General features: G+C 23.6%; 3 protein-coding genes across 3 annotated transcripts; 2 read left to right on the top strand and 1 right to left on the bottom strand.

The window, feature by feature from the left end:
- Positions 1-1,960: 1,960 nt before the first annotated feature.
- Positions 1,961-4,053, bottom strand: LOC134832555 (very long chain fatty acid elongase 4-like). Its single transcript, XM_063846659.1, has 6 exons — positions 3,918-4,053; positions 2,858-3,043; positions 2,631-2,793; positions 2,405-2,576; positions 2,206-2,333; positions 1,961-2,155 (listed from the first exon to the last, which is right to left on the bottom strand). Exons 2-6 carry the CDS (start codon positions 3,040-3,042, stop codon positions 1,961-1,963), a joined length of 843 nt encoding a protein of 280 aa, XP_063702729.1. The 5' UTR covers position 3,043; positions 3,918-4,053.
- A 2,602-nt stretch (positions 4,054-6,655) lies between these two features.
- Positions 6,656-21,883, top strand: LOC134834982 (F-box only protein 25). The gene is made up of 5 exons (XM_063849823.1): positions 6,656-7,138; positions 13,222-13,284; positions 19,031-19,496; positions 19,556-19,827; positions 20,690-21,883. The coding sequence occupies exons 1-5, from the start codon at positions 7,032-7,034 to the stop codon at positions 20,892-20,894; spliced, it is 1,113 nt and encodes a 370-aa protein (XP_063705893.1). The 5' UTR covers positions 6,656-7,031; the 3' UTR covers positions 20,895-21,883.
- Positions 21,884-22,882: 999 nt separating this feature from the next.
- On the top strand, positions 22,883-23,949 carry LOC134836168 (mesencephalic astrocyte-derived neurotrophic factor homolog). Its single transcript, XM_063851417.1, has 4 exons — positions 22,883-23,194; positions 23,278-23,402; positions 23,457-23,598; positions 23,656-23,949. Exons 1-4 carry the CDS (start codon positions 23,104-23,106, stop codon positions 23,835-23,837), a joined length of 540 nt encoding a protein of 179 aa, XP_063707487.1. The 5' UTR covers positions 22,883-23,103; the 3' UTR covers positions 23,838-23,949.
- The last annotated feature ends 1,728 nt before the right edge of the window (positions 23,950-25,677 follow it).

The raw sequence follows: 25,677 nt of genomic DNA, 5'->3' as shown, positions 1-25,677 counted from the left end.
ACTACGATGCTTACGTTGCGTTGGTTGTAAATAACAAACATACACGATTATTTTATGCATATTCAAGTCGTCATATACATTTCGTAGCGTGTGACACGTGAATTAGGGTAAGTGTCAAAGGGAAATTTTTGTGCGTTATTCAATAAAGTTTTTAAGGAATTTCCAAGAAAATTCTTTGAAATAATTTTTTAAAAAAATTTCTGAGAGTTAAAAAAATTAAAAAAAAATATTTTTTTTTCATTGAATTTTTTTTAAATAATTTTAATTTATTATTTTTCCGCTTAATTAATTTAATTAAATAAAATAAAATTAATTTAATTTAATTAAATAATTTAAAAAATAAATAATCAATAAATCTTAAAAATAAAATAATTAAAAAGTAATAATTAAAAAAAATTACATTTAAAATTTTTAAAAATAATTTTAAATTAAATATTTTATTACTTTCATTCTTTATTTATTAAAAAAAAATAAATTGTTTGTTTTTATAATTTTTAATGAATTAAAAAATAATAAAAAAATAAAAAAATTAATCAATAAAATAATTCAAAAATAAATCAAATTAAAAATTTATATTTTAAAAAATTTAAAAATTAACTTTCATTTATTTTTATTATTTATTATTTTTTTTTATTAATTAAATATTTTTTTTGCTTTTTATTAAATAATTTTAAACCGATTAAATATAAATCAAATAAAAAAATAAAATAATTAAATCAATTAAATTTTAATATTTTTTTATTTTCATTATTTAATTATTCTTTTAACTAAATTTTTAAAAAAAAAAAATAAATTAAGTATTTTTTTTATAATTTCAAACTAAATAAAAAAATAAATATTAAATAAAATAATTTAAATTAATTAAATTTTAAATAATTTAAAAAAAAATTTTTTTTATTTTTTTTTTAATTTTATTATTTATTAATATTTTTTAAACTAAATTCAAAAAAATAATAAAAAAATACTTTTTTTCAATTTTTCATAAAAATAATTTTAAGTTCATAAAATAATTTAAAAAATATTAATTTTCTAAAAAAATTTTATTTTCAGGTAATTTTTAAAAAATTATATTCCAATTAATTCAAACCAAGCATAAAACCAATCAAACAAAAAAAATCACAATAAAATAATTTTTAAGCAATCCTGAATAAACAAAAAATCTAATCCAAAAAGAAATTCCGAACGAACACAGAGAAAAATGTAAAAACCCATTTTCCAACCATCAAACAGAAGTCAAGCAAAGCAATAGCCATTTATACCTACATTCCTCGTCGCGCATAGAATCGCCTGTATGTCGTCGCTACATAATTTTTCCATATAATTTTTCGCAATTGAATCGTGTTGAGTTACGGAAAATCCTGTACATGGCAAAAGACATCAGACTCGATTGGTGCGCCTACAAATTATAATGATACAGTTGTTATCACTTCGTTCTCTCTATTTTTTTTTTTTGAGTCATTCTACACTACATTTAACTTTCTGATGATCGCACTACGAGTGGCATGGAGTGTAAAAATGTTAATGTGACGTAATATGAACTTTCATTCAACAACAGCAAAAAATTTTAACATACGGAGGAAAAAATCGTGTGCGCAAAGGAAATTTAATAAAATAAAAAAAATTATCAGTGCCTCATGCGACGATGTTTGTAAATATTGACGCGACTCCTGATGGTCATTCGTTTGTCATGGACAACAATTTATCAAGTAGGCCATTGATATCTATTGATTAATTGGCTGGATTGATGACTTTGCAGCTTTTTGTTGCGAAAATAAATAAAAATAAACAGAAATAATGAAAAATTTCCGATTGTTCGGCTCAAAATGTGTGTCGCTGAAATGGAAAGTGCACAAATGGAATTTACTGACGACGCAAAGTGCGCATGCGCAGCCTCATTGCACTGAATTTCGACATTTTTCGTCGTTTAAATGAACTTTTATTAATGAAAAATATCAAAAATTTAATCATTTTTGGCAGTTTTTTGCGTTTCACGGTAATCCTTGTACTTTTGGATGTAGGCAGTTGTATAAAATTTGCCAAAAAGCACAATAAACGATATCATGTACAAAATGAGAGTATAATGCATCCACAGCGGAAACTCACATCCAATAAAAATTCCATTAATTCCGAGAGCTAATCCAGTAGCGAATTGAATCTACAAAAAAAAATCATAAAAAACTTGAAAAACGCATTAAAATCGTTTACCATTTGAATGATCGTCAAATATTTCTTCCACCATAAAAACTTTGCAACCTTTGGCCCGAGAACAGATAAACCGTAGTACGTGTACATCAGAACGTGAATCAACGAGTTGCCCATTGCCGGTAAAAATGCTGCGTAACGATCAAAAGTAATTAATTACATGATGCAAATTTGTCACCCGAATGACTTTTGAGATACGTACTTGAACCCGCAGGCACCCATTTAATGCCGATCCACCAAAAGAAGAACATCGTCGAGTGATGATAAAAGTGCAAAAAGCTCAATTGGTCACTTTTCTTGCGTAAAATGAAGAAAAATGTGTCACAAAATTCGAGAAGTTTGGAAAAATAGAACCACCAAACGGCGTCGACGACCTGAAAATTAATTTAAATTAAAAATTTTATTTTTTTTAACAAAAATTTTCTTACCTGAAGCTCGTACGGATGATAACTCAAACGACAAGGTTCACAAATGTAGCTGTACTTCAAATGAAAGGAAGCGATAAAAAGTCGAATGCAGATCCATAAGTTCAATAAAGCCATGGCGATGTTGTAAGGCACGAGAATTGCGTTGAGTTTGAAAGGTTTTCGACTGAAAATTTTTTATTAAATTTATCAAAAATTAAAATTTTGGTAAAAATTGAAATTTAACTTACTCTTTCATGATTTTAGGTCCTAAATAGACAATCAACAAGTAAAGGTAGATCAACGCAAGAACAGGCGCAGGAGAGTCGACCAAAAACCATCCTTTAGTTCGGTTGTCTGAGAGAGACAATGTCCATAAGTAATAGTCGTAAACGCCTTGAACGACGTCTTTCGTGCTGTTAAGGGAGTGAGACATGCTGAAAAATTAAATAAAAAAATAATTAGAGAATTTTTATTTTTTTTTAAACATAAAAAATTTAATTCATAAAGTTTAATAAAAATTGCAAATTAAAGAAAAGAATTTCGAAATTTTTATTTAAAAATTTTTTGAAAATTTTATTTTTTTTATTATTTTTGTTAAAAATTAATTTTTTTTCAACTTTTGTAAATTTAAAAAATTTAAAGTTTCAAAAATTTATCAATTTTTTAATATAAAAATATTTAAGATTTTTAATGTTTATTTTTTTTTTAACTTTTTATTCTGAATCAAATTTAATTTTATCAATTAATTAAATGTTTAGTAATTTTAAAATTTAATTAATATTTTTATTACTTTTTTTGTTTAATAATTTTCTAATTTAATTAATTTTAAAAAAAATAAATTTTTAATATATTTTTTTTAATAATTATATTTTTGTTAAGAATTTTTTTTTTTTTTGCATTTAATTTAATTTTTTATTAATTTTAATAATTTTTTATTTAATAATTTTATGATAAGTTCTTAAAATTTTCGATTTTTGTTAAAAATATTTTTTAAAACTTTTGTTTATTAATAATTTCATAGTTAATTTTTTTATTAATTTAAAATTCATTTTTTTTTTAATTGTAAAATATATTTTATTTGTTTTTTAATTTCTTCTATCCGAATTAAATTTAATTTATTTATTTTATTTTAAATAATTTATTTTTTTATTTAAAAAAATTTTCTATTTTAATTTATTTTTTATTTAATTTTTTTTTAAATTCACTAAAAATATTTTTTTAAATTAATTTTATGATTTTTTTTTAATTTTTAATTTTTTTTCAATAATTTAAATTTTTTTCAAATTTACTTAAAAATTTGTTCTTCACCTTTTAAGTTAAGAAACCCTTAACACTCACAACAACGACACTCCTTAATGTCAAAACAAAAAATCACTTAACTTTAACGATAATTACTTCTATTCGCGACAATTATGCGCTCGACTCACAACCTTTCGGCTCAAGCAGAACCACGTAAATGATTTGTTAATTATTCTAAAAGTTGTAAAATTTACAGATTTTGCATCCAACTCGTATCTCCGTTATAACTTGCATTGTTAATATTATTAATAATAATCATCAATTGTTATTTTTAGTGAGGGCAATTTATTGTGCGTTAACACTTTTGAGCTTTTTAAAATTGAAAATATCAATTTATGTCTTCTAAAGGCATGTCAAGTGTTGAAAAATAAAGAAACAACTTGAATCGTCATCATTGTTTGACACAAAATGACTCGCAAGATGCAGTTCAGGTGCACACAAATCATGATTGAGTGCTTTTGTGATGTTTATTATTATGATTTCTTGCATTGTTTGTCTTTTCTTTCATTCCTTTTTGATCTCTAATGATTACCTGATCGCGCTATTTTCAAGGTTAACAGACCTTTCTCCGAAAAATTTGATTTCTTTTCGAAAAATCGAAAGTTCAAAAGTGAAATTTCATCGTTTTCATGCAAAAAAGTGACAACTGCAACTCAAAACATAAATCGATTCTAACTTCGTGTCTCATTTTACGAGCCATGTGTTTGTTAGAAGTTACAATGCACGCTATAAGGTCATCCTAAAAATAAATAGAATTAAAAATTAATTTGCATAAAGTAACATATTTCTGACATATTTCGTCAGTGAAAATTATTTATATTGAAAACGGAGCTCCGTTGTTGACAAGTTATTAATAATTATGAGTTTCGTAAATTAATTGTTTGTGTCATGAGAAGTTCGTGCAAAAAATGAGTTCAGAATGCAACAAGGACTTGAAAGCCAATTAACACCTAAATATATTTACTTGAAGGAAAAATCTGAAACTAAAAATTGATTTTCTGCATTCGCATAATTTTTTTCTGTCCTTTGTAACGACGACGACGAGCGACGGAAATGCCTTGTTGAAATTTATGGAGTTGAGAATCAAGGACAGTTTGTGATAATTTGTGGAGTAATTATTGTATGACTTATTATTGTTGACTTTTCTTTAAGAGAAAATTTTAATTTTTGATGATTTTGACGTTTGATTAGTTCGGATATATTTAAGAATTTTTTTAATATATCCGAACTTAATTAAACGTCAAAATCATCAAAAGAAAGGAGTTCGTTAAAGGTTCATTTGATTCCCTTTGGAATTGATCATCTACAGATCTAAAATATAGATCTGGATGATCCATTCAAAAAGGGAATCAAACTAACCTTTCGTAGGTTTTCTTTTAAAACAGGAGCAATTAGGGTTTGTGTATCGATAATTTGTGTTATTCCATTCAATCTTCCATGTTAATTTTGCATCAAATGTCTGTTCTTCATAAAGCCATGGAGGTTTCCGTTTTAATCTTTGCAGTAGGAGACTTTGTCGAAATTTATAAAGTAAGGAATTTTTCACCAAATCACATTTTTTGAGCATGTTGAATTTAAAAGATATCATAGTTATTGGTTTCAGTCTATTATTGCTTCTTAATTCATATGGTTGCAATTCTCCGAGTATCTCGATATTAATTGTCAAGTAGTTTAGAAGCTATAGAAGGCTTTTATGCTCCAAAATGTCAGCTATCCTCCTATTTATGTTTTCCATAATTTTTAAATTTTTATTTAAGTCGAATAAAAAAATATTTTGTCTTCTTGGATGACTTGAAAATCTAAAATTCAAACAATTAATTTTTTTTAATTAATTTAATTTTTTTTAAATTAATTTAATTTTTTTATTTAATTTAATTTTTTTTAATTAATTTAATTTTTTTTAATAATTTAATTTTTTTAAATTAATTTATTTTTTTTAATTAATTTAATTTTTTTTAAATTAATTTAATTTTTTTTAAATTAATTTACTTCTTTTTAAATTAATTTAATTTTTTTTAATTAATTTAATTTTTTTTTAATTAATTTAATTTTTTTAATTAATTTAATTTTTTTTAATTTTTTTTTTTAATTAATTTAATTTTTTTTAATTAATTTAATTTTTTTTAATTAATTTAATTTTTTTTTAAATATTTAATTCTCTACTTACCCAAATTTTATTTTTTTTTTCATTTCAAATGTTTTAAGACTTCATTTTGACCCTAAATTGATATTTTTACATGAATAACGGTACTTTGATATCAATTAGCGTTTCAGTACGTTCCCCTAATGTAATTCAGCACATTAGAACGCTAACTTTTTCATCAGCTGTATTTGTGTTTTGTCTCTTTTACTCTCCCTTAAAAGAAGTAAACAAAAAATACTGTTGTCTCTTTCCTTCACATCTGGCTCATTTCGAACGATCGAAATCGAAAAACAGCTGAATTAAATTCAGTGTCGGAATTTGAATTAAACTTTTTTTAAAAAGTTTCTCTTTTTGCTACTATTTCTGTGATTTCTGTAAAAAAAATAAGTTCATTAAAAAATTTAAAAAAAAATACTTACCAAAAAAATCAAATTTAATCCAAAAATAACCTCAAAATCAAATTTTTCTTTAAAAAATCCATTGAGCCCTTCATAAAATGCCTCCAAAACACTTTTCTCCCATTCCATCCCTGCTCGAATCGAAAACATATGATTTTCTGTACATTTTGCGTCTTTCTTCATTTTACGTTTTGCTTTCAGTGGCAACGGATCATCATCAACAGAGTATCAAATAGCTGAAAAAAGGAAAAAAATATAAATAAAAAATATTTTAAAGCAGTGAAAAACTCACAAATTTCCACGTTACGACGATTTGATACTCTGTTCCTCTAGTCAAAACGCGATTTCTCCTGTAAATTACGAGACATATTGCTCGAATTATTTAGTGGTTTTGTTTTTTTTGTGTATTGCCATTGGTGAAAGAGAAAAAAAGTATCGAATAACAAACAAAGGAAAACATAAATATTGAAGTGAAAAAAAATTAAATAAATAAAGGAATTTTTTTGTCATTTTGTGGAAAAAATATAGAAAAACGGAAAAATAATATTAAATTAAATAGAAAAAAAAAGAAAAAAAATTAAAATGCCTTTCTATTCGAAAGATTGGCGTTCGCCAGGCGAAGCTTGGGTAAAACTCGAAGACGGAAATTGGGAAAAACTAAAAGTGCTCGAGTGTGTAAAAAGGAAAAGGTAATTTTTCTGTCATAAATTTTTAATCATTTTTACAAAACAGCTCACACACTCCTTTGTTGTAAATATTTATGGAAATAAATTGAAACTGTAATGAGAAGTGAAGTGAGCTAACTACACAAGCTAAGTGTTTTCTACATACTGTCGATAGAAGTGAATGGTCTTTCATACACACGGAATTGTGTTACATATTCACACACAGACCCCGAACGAGCGCAATGAAAGAGTTTGTACTAAAGGCTGGTTGAAAACGCTTGCAAAATATTAAAAATAATAATATTGTTCTGTGTGTGAATAAATGCGCGTTTTCATATGATTTATATTACGTTGCGAGCGTGTGTTTTGTAATGCAACTGGAGAGCAATTTCGTGAACTATAAGACGTCGTTCACAAATTTCATTCGCCACTTATTACATATTATATTATTATTATGATGATGATTACATTTGTGTCTTAATATTTTTTTAATATTAAAAAATCAGTGGCAGAGAATTTAATTTGAACGACTTTTTAAACTTATTATTAATGGACAACTTTCTAACATTTTAATTTAAAATACTTTAAGAGTTGATTTCCGGTAGTTTCTTTTTAATTTTTTTTTAGTTCAATTTAATTTTTTTTAATTTAAAAATTAATGCTTAAAATTATTGTAAATTAATAAAAAATTGTTTTTTAATTTTTTTTTAATTTTTAAGGATTTTAAACATTATTTTTTTTTTATAAAATGTTTAAAAAAAAAATTATTATTTTTTATTTGCAAATTTTTATGCAATTTTATAATTTCAAGTCATTTTGAATAAAAAACTCCTCAAAAGAAAATTTTAGAAATATTATTTTTTTAATTTTTAATATTTTTATTAAAATTATTTTAATAACAAATCATTAATGTATTTTAATAAATTAATAAATTTTAAAATAATTGACTTCTATTTAACTTTTTTTCAAAAATCGTTAAAAATTAAATTACTCTTTTGAAAATGTAAAAAAATAAAATAATATTTTAAACTTTTATTTTAAAAATTTATTTAAAAAAAATCGAATAATTGAATAATAATTTTAAAAATTTAAAAAAATTAAAAAAAATAATAATTAAAAAAATAAAAAGTTTGAAAAATAATTAATAATTAAAAAAAAATATGTATTTCAAAAAATGAAAAAAAAAGTTAATATTAAAATTTTAACAGAAGTCAATAATTTTAATATTAATTAATAATAATTGAGTTCAAATTTTTAATAAAATATTAAAAATTAAAAAAATATTCATTTTTAAATTTTCTCCTTTAGAATTATTTTACTTGAAATAACTTAAAATTATAAAATTTTGCGTTAAAATAAATGAAATTTTGAAGAAAAATTAAAAAGTTAATATTTAAAAAAAAAAATAAAAAGTTTTATATTTAATTAAATAATATAAAAATTAATATTTAAAAATTATGAATAAAAATCAAAAATTTAAATTAAAAAAAAATAATTAAAAAAATAAAATTTAAAATCAAAATTAATAAAAATTATTTATAAAATTTTCTTATAAGTTCATTATAAAAAATTCTCAATTTAAAAAAATTAAATACAAAAGTAAACCATCAAATATTAATTTGACAAATATTGACAAAAAAAAACAAAAAATAACCTCAAGACAAAAATAAAAATTATTTTTCCAACGAAGAACAAATAAAAACTTTCCATTTCAACAAATTTATGATCCCCATAAGCAACCCGCGGACACAAAGAAAAACCTTTAAACGCAACCTCGACTCACTTTCCAAAGCCTTCTGTAACAAAAAAAATCGAAAAAAAAACCTTCCTCCATGAAAAAGTTTCATGTAACAAACGAAAAATATGTCACCTTCTCTCTACCGCACTGTTCCATATCAAAACTCTCATCACATTCGTGCATGTGTATTTTCAATTCAATTACAACATAATCTCCAGCATAAACTTTACACAAAATTGTACAGCAAAAACTTTTATTTTTATATATGTAACAACAAAGTGAATTGATTGTAGCTTTGAAAAAATACGTAATTTAAAGTATGCGTTTTACATTGAAACTGAAACGGACACAATTACTACCTGCTTAACTCAGCTGTACAAAACCATCATCAGCTTTTTTTCATATAAAAAAAATGTAAAAAAATTATATGAAAAAAAAATAATTTTTTTCAAATAGATGCACGCAATGCAATTTTTCGACTCACTTTTAATAAAAAAAAAATAAACTCGTTGTTGCAAATTACACACTTGTTGTTACATTTTTACTTTGCCAAAGTACGAGGATGGACACGAATTTACAACAGTGTCCTACTTCCTTGACCTATATTTCCGTGTTTTCATGTTTGAAGTTGGCATGTGAGTCGATTTTCGTTGATTAAATGATAAAAAAAAATATTTTCTTTCAAAAAAAAATCGAATTAAAGATGTTTTTCTGCTCGAAATCCCCTTCAGCGATTTTTAAATTGAATTTCTCGGAAAAATTATAAACAAAACTGTGTCATTTCTATGAATTTTGTTCCTTTTCTGTAATTTCTTTGAATATTTACAAAGAAAATTCATATATTTGAATAAATTATCCCATTCAATGTGCGAGATAATGACAAGTTGAAGAGAGAGAAAAAAAGAGCAGCGAACTGTTGTGCACGAAAATTGGAGCACACATCAGGTTTTTTTCCTCTATAGGCATGAAGCGTATATCAGATGCACTCATTCCGCACAAATATGACCTGAGTCAATGACGTTGTTGCTCTGTTCACGGAGTGTACTTGTGCAGTGGCTTGGCAAACGCGACGGAAGGAATTCAATCGATAAAATTGCGTATACATATTCGTCGTCGCCTGTTTTTTGTTGATGGGAAATATCTCTTCTTGTGATATTGACCTTGAAGAGGGTTGGACAATGAAAAATGACCTTTTTGGTAAATGAGGCTCCGACACGTTTTGACAATGAATTTCGACTCCGAGGCAGGGATGGATTTTTGTCTTTGGATCCCTTTTTCGTGATTTTTTTAAGTTTTTATGCTTGGTTTGGATTAACTGAAATTTTTTTTTTGCTTGGTTTGGATTAATTGAAAAATATTTTTTGCTTGGTTTGGATTAATTGGTATTGATTCTCAATGCCATCTCTGTCAAAAAAGGCACTTTACCTGAAAAATAAGAAAAAAAATATTTAATATAAAAAAATCGTATAAAGGGACGACACACCTTTTGAACATCATCATCATCATAACATCACCTAAGCTTGTTTGCATAGCTGTTCACTTCATATCGATGCGTCTCGAGTGTTTTCATGTCTCTTTTATTATTAATATTTGTCCTTGGCACGAGATCCTGTCATCAAATGATGAATAATAGGCTCAATGTGGGCTTATCGACTTCCTTTTTTGTTTGTCTTCGGTGACATTTTGAGTGAAAATTAATGTTGTTTTTCCTAAAAATTCAAAATAAATATTGAGTAGTGTGAGAATTAATTAAGAAAATGATAAATTACGACAAGAAACAAGTAATTTTGATATAAAAAGTGAAAGTCTCTAACATTGCTTGTCACGACAATATGTTCTACTTACTTTATCATTCGTGAAATTTTTCGTGCTTTGTTCTTTTATGTTTATTAGCAAATCCTTTTATGTCGGTTTCTTTTTATTTATAAATCAGTGTTCATTAATTGTGAAAATTTTAAGTTTCGCGAACTTTATTTTAAATTTAAATATAAATTTAAAAATAATAAAAAAAAATAAAAGAAATAAAAAAATTAATTATTTAAAAAAAAATTAAAAATATTAAAATTTTTAAATTAAAAAATTATCAAAAATTTAAAAATTATAAAAAAAAATATTAAATAAAAATATTTAAAAAAAAAAATTATAAAATTTTAAAAATTTGCAAGTTTTGAAAATATCGAAATTAAAGAAAAATATAAACTTAAAAAAGTTCTAAAATATAAAAAATTTTGAAAAATTAATATTTTTTTTTAAATATTTAAAAAATTTTTAAAATTATTTTTTTTTACTTAAAAAATATTTTAGAAAATTAATAAAATTTTAAAAATTTGAAAGTTAAAAAAAAATTAAAAAAATTTTTACAAATTTTTAAAAAATTAAAAGTTTTAAAAATATAATAAATTTTAAAAAATTTGATAATTTTAAAAAATTTAATAATTTAAAAAAATTTAATAATTAAAAAAAATTATTAATTCAAAAAAATAAAATTAATTGAAAAAAAAAAATATTTATTATTTATTTTTAAAAATAAAAAATTAAATTTATAAAAATAAAAAAAATTTAAATTAAAAAAAAAATAGTTTTAACAAAACTTACCTCAATACCTCGTTCAAGTCCCTTGAAGCGTTCTTTGATGCGAAACACAAATTTTCCACAGCAACAATTAAACCAACTTTTCAATTTGCCTTCCATAAAAGGAGAAACCAGAAACTGATCGGTTCAAGGTTTGACTTCGGTGCTCTTAATCTTAAAGCTTTAATCGTCAGTTGCAAATAAATTTATCAATCAAGATGATGGCTCGCTTCACTTAACTTTGAAAGTCTTTGAAGGCAATTAACGACAAAGTCTTGAACAAAGACAAAGAGCAAAAAAAACTTAATTACCGTAATAACTTCCTTATTGCATTTAACAATAAAAATAGTCCGAAGATTAAAGAAAGAAAGCAAAAAGTGACAAAAGAGTAAAATTACATAAGCATTTAATAAAATAATAAAAGTTGCATATTTGCAAAGATAACGAGTCGAGTATTAGTGAGTCAGTCTTCTGAAACAAATTAACGCTATAATTGGCTTACAAATTGTTGCAATTGGCTTGCGTTGTTATGAAATTTGTATGAAATGCCTTTTATTTGAAGTAAACTGAAATTTGTCACCCTCTCGAGTCTTTTTCATGCTACATTCAATGAAACAAGGAATAGAACGTTGAATAAGAATATCATGAATAATTGATCAAGGATTTTGCTGCAAGCGAATTGTATCGCTAAAGGAATGAACTTTTATCTTGCTAAACGGAAATTGCTCCCAAATGGAAAATAAAAAGATAGACGACGATTCAAATAAAGGTGAATGACCTTTCTTATCGAAAATAAAGCTAAACGATGCAGACAGGTGATGAATCTCGAGTGACATGCATTTTCTGTTTGCTTTATGAGTCACTTTTGTTAAAACAAAACTATTTATTTTAAAAAATTACCGTAAAGTTAATAAATCTAAAAGAATTTAAAAAATTGTTCTCTTAATACTTCTTATTTCAAAATTAATTTTTTTAATTTTTAATTAAATTTTTTAAATAATAAATAATTTTTGAAAATTATTTATTTTTTAAATTTATTTAAATAATTAAAAATTTAAAATTTTAATAAATTTATTTTATTTATTTTTTATTTATTTAATTTTATTTAAATTTATTTTTAATTAAATTATTTTTTTAAATTAATATTGTTTTACATAAAAATAATTTTTTTTATTTAAAAAAAAATTTTTTTAAAAAAATGTCAAAAATTTAAAAAAAATAAATAAAAAATAATTTTATTAATTTTTCCATTTCATTTGAACTTCAAAAATTTTTTCTCTTAAAATTATCTACAATACGGTAATCGTGATCTACTGATTTGGAACAATAAATTATAATAAATAATAATTATTCGACTTCCTTACATTACTCAAACAAATGATGAGCTAAAAAAAATTCATCAAAAGTACAAAAAATTGCGCAGTAATTTAATCACTTTTGTGATTAAATATTAAAAAAAATAAATGCGACTCGTGTATCTTTAACCTTAAACAACGTGTCGAAATGAACCTAAATTTTAATTAAAGCCGCCCACGAGTTTAGATTAAAATTTTGTTACATTAAGAAACACTTCTTCCTTTGTTCTTGAGACAAAATTCAAGTTTAAGGTTTATTTTATTTTATTTGGTTCATCAAACTTGATGAAAATCTCAAAAACATTTAATCGACGTAAAAACGTGAATTCTTATCAAAAATTATGATTAGATAATTTTCGTTATTATTTGTTTTAAATCACTTCTTATCTCTGAGAAATTTACAATAAAAATGATGAAATTTCTATTTTTTTATTTACTTTTAGATGTCTTTCGGATTCAGAATGTAGCAGTAGTACAAGTTCAGCACAAAATGAGAACGAAAACTGGTAAATAAATAATTTTTTGTTTTTTTTTTTAAATAAGAATTTTGTTTCTTCGATGAATCATTCAAACGAACATGTGTGAGCGTGTAAAAGGGAAAAGAAGAAGACTTTGTAATTGAGTGTCTGTAAAATCGATCTTTGCGAAGAGAAAAGACAAAGAAACTTTTAAAAATATACATTAAATGTCTCGACTTCGTTTGGTTGATAAATTAAAGTGAATGACAAAAAAAAAGTTTTTGATGAGAATTGCATGAAATTTTGTATCTTCATGTTTTGAAGAAATACAAAGAAAATTATATTATTTGAATTCATTATTTGATTTTTTTGATATGAGTCATTTTATGCAATTCAAAAAAAAATTACTTTAAGGCGAAAATTTTTTAAAATTTAATATTTTTTTATTTTTTTTTTATTTATTATTTTTTTAGTGTTTTAATTTTTTTTTTTTCAAATTATGACTTGAAAACTTTAATATTTTTATTGAATTAATTTTTTATTAAATCTAATAATTTTTTTTATTTATTTATTATTTTTTATTTAAATTTGAATTTTATCAATATTTTTTTTTTTAAAAATTTATATTGTAATTGCTGTACAAAATCTGTTGTGACTTTATAACTCGAGAACGATGGATCTCCAAGCATATGTTTCATGGAGAAAAATTATCTACTCGAGTCAGCGAACAATTTTAGCGAAAAAAAAATTTTTTTATAATATTTTTTTTATTATTTTTTTATAATAAATACTTTTAATTTTTTTTTTATTAATTTTATTTATTTTTTGGTAAATTCTTAAACTCTTTGCAAAAATTATTAAACCCTTTAAATTTTTTTGCAATTAAAACTATTGCTTAGTTTGGATTAATTGAAAAAACAAAACTTCTTGATGCTCCTTCTGATGAAAATTTTAGTTTCTTATGACCTAAAAATAAATTATTATAAAATTTTGTTTTCTAAAAAATTTCTAAAACTTCATTAGAAGAAAATTTCCTTTTCACTCAATTTCATTGAAACTGCATTTCAACCCAAAACTCGTAATTCTTCGTAAGCATCTTACAAAGTCTCAGTCTATTCATTTGTGAAAATTTTCCGTTCATACCTTTTCTTTTCATTTCGTCGTCTTTGAAAAAACAAACAAAATCAATTCCGTCTTAGGAAATTACAAAAATAAAACTATTTGCTCAATTTATACTGCAGCTTGCGCGATTCGACGATAAAATTTTAATTATAGACATTTTGAATGTATGCCAGACTTAAAGAAGACATCAATACCAAAAGATCGTTCCATTCGAAGAAAAGCAATAAATGGCAGTAATTACATGGAACGCAGTCAAAAAAAAACGAGGAAAAAATCGTCTTGAGACTCGTATTCACGAAAGAGATAACGATCAGAGTAAAATTTATGCAGCGTCAAACGAGACGACTATAATTGCTTTTGGATTAAATTTCAATTTCATCGCAAACTGATGTGAGTGATTTGCGATAGGTACAAATTTCCGCATGTTTCATAAAACTCGTTAACTGGACTTAGTCAAATATTTGACAATTATTCCGAGGGAAATCCAATTTTCAAATATTTTCAAGCGAAGCAGCGAATGAAACAAACATGGAGAAAACAATGAAACAGGTAATAAAAGGGCCTGTTTGTCTAATAAAACGTGCGCGAAAGTAATTGATTGTCTCGTGATAAATTACCTCGTTACTCGATACTTACGGCGAACATAAAAAAAATTCACATAAAAATGATGTTCATGTAAAACTTTCTAAAAAAATTTTTTATTAATATCTTCATCCGCCTCCATCCTCATGACAAACTCGGAACAAGTGATGGAACAAAGAAAATCTTGACATGACGATTAATTGAAATGTATCTTCTCTCTTTAGAAAACTAACGAGAAACGGCGGCAGCGGCGAAACAGGTGACTCATTAAACTTTGCCGTTAAAGTATAAAAAGTGCTATATTTAGACTCCCCTCGTACTTCATCATAATAATCGACGCTATAAACTCTACATTTTCTATTTTTATTTGTGCGCTGATGATAGAAAAGTGCATTATCTATGGGTCATAGCACTTTTTTCCTCAAGAAATATACAAGTGAAAAAAAATGTGAACATCAAACTAAAATCATGAATTTTGTTACATAATGTTGCATGAAAAATTATTTCAAGTGTGAAAAATTAAGCATGATTTTTTAAACAAATTAAGCGCCACGTGCTTCCTGAAAAACAAAAATTAAAGTATCATCATGAAATTTGAGTCACAAGTCATCTCCATTTCAAATTATTTTTTTATGAAATTTGAGACACAGAATTTTCTTTTGCATGTGTCATAATTTCATAATGCAGCGCCGTCAATAATTTCATGACTTTAAAAAATTTTTACTGTTATTGGATTTCACTAAGTTTCAATATCGAGTAACGAGTAAGTTCTATTTTTATTATAGGTAATGTGTAATTATCTTTGGTTGAACGCGTTCGAAAATTTGAGACGTAAATTGTTCGCATTGTGTGTCAAAATAAAATACGAGTTAAATTTTTAAATTATAGAACTTCCTAAAATTATGATGAAATAAGGCAGAAAAAGAGCAACAAGCAAAATTAACCAAATATTGATCACAAATAGCCTCAAATGAAATTAAATTTATTATTCATCGCCATTGATTGGTCTTGCTCTTAGCTTGTTTAATTTGGTTTGAAAGAAATTTTCCAATCAACTTTTGGTTGAAATACATTAAGGATGGTGCAATGTTGGAAAGTGTTTCCATATCAAAGAACACTTGGGTACAGTTAAAAGATTTTTCGAAAATCAAAATTAAATTGATTTTTTTTAAGATTTTTATTTTTTTTTATATTTTTAGTTAAAAGAATGAAAATTCGAAGAAATAGCTGCTAAAAAAATAGATACATATTTTTTCGAAATCCCAGATTCCTTGCTCGAATTTTTAAAAGTGAGAAAATTAATGAAACTTCAAAAAATATCAAGGATTAACACCTTTAAGAACATTTAATTCTTTGCATATTAATCAGAAAATGCTCGAAAAAATTTAGTCAGGAATGTATTATGAACTGGATGGATGGTATTTCAAGATGCTGACAGATTTGTTTCAAATAATCCTAACATGATGAGTTCGCAACTAATATATCATGGCGAAAGAACAAAATCGAAACAGCCCGAAAGATACGGAAATTATAGAGCTTCCTTTAGATACTATATTTGGCGTCTTTAATATACCACACAAACGGATGAAGCTGCCCAAAGAAACAAAACTAAAGAATACTCGACATTTTTTTTTTTATAACGTTAAACATATAATTCGTATACCTCTGCAGTCTCATAGTTCTTTTTCGACCTTTTCCCTTATTCTTCAATATTTTTATTCTGATATTATGAAACATTAAAGCTAAAAAAAATTTTTTTTTTAATTTTGAAACTTGATTAACTTTAACTCACATTATTTTTTAAGAAATAAATAATAAGAAAGTTCAAATGTAACATGAAAGACTTTTGTTAATTGCACTAGCCCTAAACGAAGAAATTAAAGAAACGAAATGAGAAAAGAAAAGCATGACAAATCTAATTTCGTTCCATGGTTTGCACAAATTCTCTCCCTCTTCAACTTTTTTATATAACATAATAAATAAAATAAAATAATAAATAACTAACTAACAATGAAAACACATTAATTTTATATTTGTATCTGTTTGCTTCTCTATTATTATTTCTCCATTTTAATTACCCATTATTGATCAGTCAATAACGTTTTTGCTTTATTCTCTATAAATTTTATTAAATATATATAAATTTATGGTAGATTTATAAGTATTTTCAAAAACCATTTATTTGCATTAATCACGGGAAATATTAAATGCACTTTTATCTCTTTTAACTAAAAATTACCAAAGTACCTGAAATAAAGTTAACAAATAATAATAAAGAAATACAATTAATTCAACGTGAATATAGATAATTTAATTATAGTCTGTTAAGTATTACCTAAGTTGGAGAAATCGCATCGGAAATTACTTTTAAAAAATGCATGTCTTTGCATGAGTTTTAGTTATATTTCATTGTGTCACGAAAATGTTTTTTTTTTCTGGAATGGAGTTAAACAATTTTATGATATTAATAAAAATTAACAAAAATGGATCAGATCAGATAAAAATAAAATCCTTTATTAAAAAAAAAAATCGTAAAAATACTTCAGAATTAATTTTTTAAAAATTAGTTTAAATTTAAATAAAATTTTAAAAAATAATAAATTAATCAATAAATATTTATAAAAATTAATTTAAATTCAAATAAATTATTTAAATAAAATCATTAATTAATTTTTTTTTATAAAAAAATTTTTCAAATATTTTTTTTTAAATTTTCATTAAAAAAATTAAATTAAAAAAATATTTTTAAATAAGAAAATTTTAGAAAATGTAAATCGCAATTGAATAATTTTTAAAACGCAAAAAATGCAAATTTTAAACAAATCACGAGAAAATCAGAAAAGGGAGTGAAGATACATGCCTCGAAGTGAAGGTTCATCTTCCGTTGTATCAAATCTGACACAAACAAATTTCTTCTTCATTTCAATGTTTTCAATAGAAAAATGAATTGAATTCAGAAAAATAGATTCAATCTCCCGTTATTTATGACGCACATCGTTTTTTCATGTAGCACTTTGTATCTAGTTCGATAAATAAATTTTATAACAATAAATTGTCAGAAAAACAAAATAGTAATTCAAGTCACATAATAACACAGAAAAAAAATTATTAAATTGGTTTTGCGCTCTATTACCATTCAATGCGTTCGATTCTCTCATTAGCGTGAACGTGCCTCGGTCAGAAACGCAATTGAACACAAAAACTATTGTAAAACAATCAATTTCACCCGTGTAATAGAGTGAAAAATTTCAAAAAGGTGACTTGAGACGCAATTCAGTATGTCATTAGTGCGAACCACAGGTTACCAAAAAAAAAAGTATTGCGCATCGTTTGTTCGTTTCCGGTCGTTTCATGTCTCATTGTTGTAATAATAATTTTTTTTAACGTAATTTACGAAGAAGATCGTTGGATATGAAGACAGCCAATTAAATTATTATTTAAAAAAAAATTACTGACTTGTTGCTGCTTCAATGAATGCTTCTTTGTAATTATTTCTTGCACAATAAATAATTGAAAAATGTTAAAAAAAAAATAAATAAAATTAATTAATTGAAAATTTTATTTTTTTAAATAAATTGAATTGATTTTTAAAATTAAATTTTTTATTTTTTAAATTTTATTTAAATTAAATAAATTTAGAAAAAATTTTAAAATTAATTTCAAAAATAATTATTTGAATTAATTTAATTTTAATTATTTTTTATTTTTTTTTTTAAAAATTTTAAAAAATTAAAAATTATTATTTTAATTATTATAAAAAAATTTTAAATAATAAAAAAAAATAAATAAATAAAAATTAATTAAAAATTTTATTAATTTAAAATTATTTAAAATTAATTGAAAAATCATTATTAAATTAATTAAAAAATTATTAAATTATTTTTTAAAAATAATTTTTTTAAATTAATTTAAAAATTAATAAAAATTCAAAAAATATAAAAAAATATTAAATTATTTTTCTAAAACAATTTTAAAAAACTAAATATTTAATTAATTTGTTTTTAAAAATTATTTAAAAAAAATCCAAAAATAAAAATGAAAAAAATTAATAAAAAAATTAATTAAAAATTTTTTTCTAATTTCTTTTCAGGACAAATCAACAAACTGACGTTCCTAGCACGAGTTGCCCCGCAAGCCCGAGCATGCCGCCCCATTGTCACATCACGATAAAATGCACGCGCGAAATTGCCGGCTTCAATGGGCTCGGCGAAGCTGTTCGTCGTCTCGATTTTCGCAGTTCCGTACGTGATCGTCGACGATTTCACTACATTTGCGCCCTTTTGCGTCTCATTGTCTCCGGAAAAGGCATCGCCCAATTGCCGGGAGGCGCTCAACGTCTTCTCCTGCAAATGTTGGAAGAAGTTGCGACGCACGTGAGCGAAAATCAACAAAATATCAACGTTTTACGGGGACTCGTGGCACAATTGCGCGCCCTCATGAACCAAGAAAATCAAAAATGTTGGGGAAAACCGCTCGGAAGTCAAAGTTTGTGGGATGAACATGTCCAAACTATCGAGAGAATACAGGAAATTGCTAGTCAAATAAAAATTAAAGCGGTAAAAATTAATTTTTTAATTTTTGAAAAAAAATTTCATGAAAAATTTAATATTTTCAGCCTGATCCAAATATACGTCCTAAATTGCATGATTTGCCCGAAGAGTGTATTCGGGAGATTATTTTGCGCATAAGTGATCACAAAGACTTGGAAGCATCAGCAGCTGCATGGTCCATGATGGCGGCTCTCATATCGGAACAACGTGTTTGGCGCGAACTCGTTCACTTTCATTACACACAACCGCAAATCGACACGATTATCGATAAAATGAACTTGCAAGATACGAAGGATAGACATCGAAATTGGCAAGCAATTTATCATAATTTGAGAAAGTGAGTTAATTTTTCATATTTTTTTTTAATAAATTCATAAATATCTCTCAATATTTGCTTTTCAAATATTTTGCAATATTTAAGCTGAATTTCTTATTAAATAATTTTATTTATTTTTTTTTATTATTTTATTTTATTTATTTCAATTTTTTATTTTTTTTTATTGAATAATTTTATCAATTAAATTAAATTTTAATTTATTTTATTAATTTAATTTTAAATAATTTTACGACAGTTAATTTATTTTTTAATATTTTTTAAATAATCAATTTTAATTGTAATTTTTGATTAATATTTTTAATTTTTAAAAAAATTTCTAAATTTCTAAATCTAAATTTAATTTTAAATAATTTTTTGACAGTTAATTTATTTTTTAATAATTTTTAAATAATCAATTTTCAAATTATAAATATTTTTTATTAAAATTTTAATTTATTTTTAATTTAATTAAAATTAATTATCAAAATTAAAATTTATTATTAAAATTAAATTTAATTATTTTTAATTATTTTATTAATTGAATTTTAAATATTTTTTTAATATAATTTTTAAATAATAAATATTTTGTTAGATTTTATTTAATAATTTTGAATGTTCTTTAAAAAAATACTTTTTTTAAATAATATAATAATTTAAATTAATATTAAAATAAATTAATATTAATATTAAATTAATAACAAATAATTCTAAATATTTTTTTATTTTTTTAAATTTAATTTAATTTTTTTTAATTAATTTTAAATTGTTAAAAATGTTAAAAAATTATTTTAATTAATATTTTAAATTAATTTTAATTTTTTTAAAAATATTTTGAAATTAATAAGTCTTGAAAATTAATAAATATTTTTTTTTATTTTTTCAGAAAATACGGCGTTCGAGAAGATCTCCAATATGCAGAAATTTTAGCTCTTTGCCGTTTATGTCGTTGCTTATTCTGGCCATCGCAAGGGCATCCTTGCATCGCCGATCAATGTCCTGATTTCCGACAACGCCTCGACGAGGCAGGATCTCGCGAAGAAACGCAACCCGTTCCTCCCGCACAATTTTTGAAATATTTTTCATTGTAATTTTTTTCACTTCCAAACACAAAACACACCTAAAAAATGAAGAAAAATATATATGAGAGAGAACTGATTAATAGAATGGAAAAAAATGTTGTTAGGAATAAAATTAACAAAAAAATAGAAATAATTTGCCAGCAATCCAATAAAAAATATATCGATATCCTCCAAAAGATATTTTAACAAAGAGATATTTAAAAAAAGTAGAAAAAAATATTAGAAGTAGTCAAAAAAAATATATTTGTGGTGATGTCAATAATTTACTCGACAAAATATTCTATATATTACACAAAGAGAGCAAAATATTTAAAAAAATAAAAAAAAATATCAGAAAAGTTGAAAAAGTGCAATATTCGTTAAAAAAGAATGGGTTTTTAAAAAAAGTTTCAATCAAACATAAAAAAACGTAAAAAATTTGTCTTTCATAAATAGTTAAAAAAATTTAATAAATTTCACGTACTAACACAAAGCAGGCCAAAATCTAGAATAATTTGCATCTAATTTTTTTTTATAAAAAATAAAAATATATCAAATATTTTTTGTGATAAAAAACATCCTCGAGACGGCTTTTTATAAAAAAAAATCACAAAAATCAAAACAAAATGTGATAAAAAAAATTTGAATTACGATCGTTCTTGCATTAAACACACAAAAAGCCTCCTTTTCTCAGAAAACAACACAGCCGAAGTCACGAAAAAATTATTAAAAAGGAATTATGAAATATTAGTAGATATTATTAATAATTAATTAAAATTAATTAATGTGTTTAGACTTTAGAGATCGGTTTAGCGCTACGATTTTTTCGATTTCGTATTATATTAAAGATATTGAATTTGTACTCTAATTTTTAATAATTCATCGTAAATTTATAAAAAATAAAATATATTACCTACAGAAGGAAATACGTACTGCACGAAACTATTGCGGTTTTTGATGAAACTTCATTTTAAATATAAAAAATAAATAAAAAAAAAATAAATATTTAAGAATAAAAAATGAATCTATGAAAAAAATAAATAAAAAATATGATGAAAATGGAAATATATCAAAAAATATGTGTGTTTTATTATTTTTTGTGAATTTTCAGGTAATTTATATCTCGATTTATAAAAAAATAAATTTTAAATTAATTAAACTAATTTTATTTTTTTAATTAATTTAAATTTATTTTTTTTTTAATTTAAAACTAATAATTTTTTTTTTTTGTTTTATTTAATTTTTTATTTTAATTTTTTTAACATTTAAAAAAAATAATTAAAATTTAAATTAATGTTAATAATTTTAAAATTATAATTTTTATTTAATAATTTCAATTTAATTAAATTTATTTATTATAAAATTAAAATTTAATAATAATTTTTTTTAAAATTATTTTTTTTTATTTTATTATTTTCTACATTAAAGAAAATAAGTTAAATTAAATTAATAATAATTTTAAAATTATAATTTTAAATTCAATAAATTATTTTTATTAAATTTATAATTTTAAATTATAATTTTTAATTCAATAAATTATTTTTATTAAATTTATAATTTTAAATTAATTTTAATTTAAAAAAAAATTTTTTCTATTTTTTTAATATTTTATTTTTTTCAATATTTTATTTTTTTTATTAATTTTATTTTTTTCAAAAAGAAAATAATTTTTCTTTTAATTTTGTATTTAAATAATTGTGATCTTTCAATTTGAGATCGATCTGACATTTTAATTTTTTTTTATGTAAAATTTTGATTAAAATAACGAAAAAAATATTATTTTTTACTTGAAAAATATTTATAACGATTTAAAATAAATCTTTTGAGTATTGAAAAATTCATTAAAAGCTCAAATTTCCTCAAAATTCATTAAAAAATAAAAAATAACCTCAAAAAATGGGCGCCATTCATATAAAAAATCTCATTCGTCTCATAACTGTACTTGAGGCTCATAACCAACTTTCCTCCTGAAATCCAAAGTAACTTTTCCCAAATCGCTTCTTTGTTAATTCAAAAAAGATACGTGTTCCAAGACCGCAAAAATATCCAAAATTTAATAAAAATCAGTTCAACACGTTTAAAAATTAACACTTAAATTGGAATAATCACTCAAAGACATCACTCCCACGCAAGACGAACAAAAAATCCCAGAAATTAACCAAAAATCGGTAGAAATTTCTACAAAAGAAACCAAATCCCGAAACCACCTCTTGCTTGAAAGACATAAATTCACACAAAAATGAATAAAAATCTGCAATTGCTCACATATTTGGCAGTTTTGGCTGTCCTATCGCCCCTCGTGCTCAGTTTACGGGAAGGAGATTGCGAAGGTAAGTCCCCGAAAAAGCATTTTTTGTGCTGTCGACCGAAAAAAATACACGTCATATTTATTCTTCTTTCCATATGAACGCAGTATGTATCGCTACTGTACAGAAATTTGGAGATTCTTTGGATGCGACGACAAAATCCGACCCGAAAAAGATCGAAGCAGAGTTCAAAAAGTTCTGTAAAACGTCGAAATCGAAGGAAAATCGCTTCGTAAGTTAATTTTCTTTCATTTTAGCAACAAAAAAATTAAAAAATATTTTTTAGTGTTACTATTTGGGCGGATTGGAAGAGTCGGCAACAGGTATTTTGGGCGAATTATCAAAACCGTTGTCTTATTCGTTGCCTGCCGATAAAATTTGCGAGAAATTAAAGAAGAAGGATGCTCAAATCTGTGATTTGAGATTCGGTAGGTCCTCTTATCTAATCAAAAAAAAATCATTTTTTATCAAATTTTTTTCGGTAGAAAAACAAATTGATCTCAACAACGTCGATTTGAAGAAACTCAAGGTCCGTGACTTGAAAAAAATCTTATCGGATTGGGATGAAACTTGCGAAGGATGCTTGGAGAAGCCCGATTTCATCAAGAGAATCGAAGAATTGAAGCCCAAATATGCTGCTGGCGGTGCTCCCAAGGCTGAACTGTAACGTTTGCTGTTGAGATAAAATAAATAAAATTAATTTAGTTAATTTATGAAATGCAAAATCTCTGTTAAAAAAATAATTGGAACAAAATATTTTTTCTAAATTTACTTAAATTTGTGGTTTTTTATTGAAAAATTTGACGAAATTTGATCGAAAACTTAGATTTGGGTGTAAATAACTGAACCGCCGTTGCTCATCATCTTGTAAGGACGAGATCGTTGACGTCCTCGAATGGGCTTCAAGAAGGATTTTTCTTGAGGAAACTCTTGGTTGTTCGATAGCAAGCCGTCAGTTTCCAAATAAACGTCTAAGCAGAGCATCGTTTTCTTCAGTTGGAGCGATAACATGTTGCGGGAGTGCTTTTGGATTTCCATTGAGTTGACGATGAATTCGATTTCCTAAAAAAATAAAAAAAAAATTAATTAATTTTTAATTTTTTAAAGGAAATAAAAATAATTAAATATTGTTTGTTGGATTTATTGAGCAAAATTTATAAAATTTTTGAAAAAAAAAATATTTTAATTTTTTACGAAATTTTTTTATAATTTTTTATAATTTTTGTTTCTTTTTTTTGTTCTTTTATATTTTTTTACTAAAAATTTAATAAATTTAATTTTTTTTCGTTAAAAATTTAAACTTTTCATTAAAAAAAATATTTTTTTAATCTTTCAAATAATTTTTTAAAACAATTCTTCATTTAAAAATTTGCTTTTATAATTAAAATTTAAAAAAATAATTATAATTTATTTTTTCCTTTAAAATTAGATATAAAATTAAAATCGAATTTATTTTCTTCGAAATTTTAATTAATTAATTAATTTATAATTTTTATTGAAGGGTAGATCCATAAATGATTTTTTTTTCAAAATTGTGTCAAAGTCATGTTTGTCAAATTTTGCTCCAAATGCATAAAAAAATTGTCAGAGGGCTCTAATTTATCATTTTTAATCATTTTATAACTCAAAACTGCCAAAAAATTGAAACTGAAAAAAAAATTTCCTTTGACATAGTTTTGGTTTTGAAAACTAAATCAAGAGAAAAACTAAATCAAAAACTGTGTCAAAGCAATTTTTGTCAAATCTTGCTCCAAATGGATTGAAATTTGTCAGAGGGCTCTAATTTATCATTTTTAATCATTTTATAACTCAAAACTGCCAAAAAATTGAAACTAAAAAAAAAAAATTTTTTTTGACATAGTTTTGTTTTAAAAACTAAATCAAGAGCAAAAAAACTGTGTCAAAAACTGTGTCAAAGCTATTTTTGTCAAATCTTGCTCCAAATGGATTGAAATTTGTCAGAGGGCTCTAATTTATCATTTTTAATCATTTTATAACTCAAAACTGCCAAAAAATTGAAACTAAAAAAAAAAATTTTCTTTGACATAGTTTTGTTTTAAAAACTAAATCAAAAGCAAAAAAAACTGTGTCAAAGTTATTTTTGTCAAATCTTGCTCCAAATGGATTGAAATTTGTCAGAGGGCTCTAATTTATCATTTTTAATCATTTTATAACTTAAAACTATAAAAAAATTGAAATAAAAAAAATAAAATTTAATTAAAATTAAATTAAAAATTAATTAATTAAAATAATAAAAAATTAATTTTAAAAAAATTAATTAAAAATTATTTTAAAAAAAAAAACGTTGAAATTCTTACCTTAATCGAAGAATCATTCGTGCTATCCCGTTTTCCATTCCAATTAACACTCAAAGCCCACAACGGAGCATCTTCTGGATAATTAACCGGCACTTTTATATAACACTCCAGCTTCGCGGATCCTCTCGTGACAATCGCCCTATAATACAAATCCGGCGATTCCTCAACATTATCCAAAAATTTATTCGC

The sequence above is a fragment of the Culicoides brevitarsis genome, chromosome 1 (genome assembly GCF_036172545.1).
Source record: "Culicoides brevitarsis isolate CSIRO-B50_1 chromosome 1, AGI_CSIRO_Cbre_v1, whole genome shotgun sequence".
Lineage (NCBI taxonomy): Eukaryota > Metazoa > Arthropoda > Insecta > Diptera > Ceratopogonidae > Culicoides > Culicoides brevitarsis.
The sequence above is the reverse complement of the archived record's forward strand: the minus strand, read 5'-3'. Positions and strand labels throughout refer to the sequence as shown.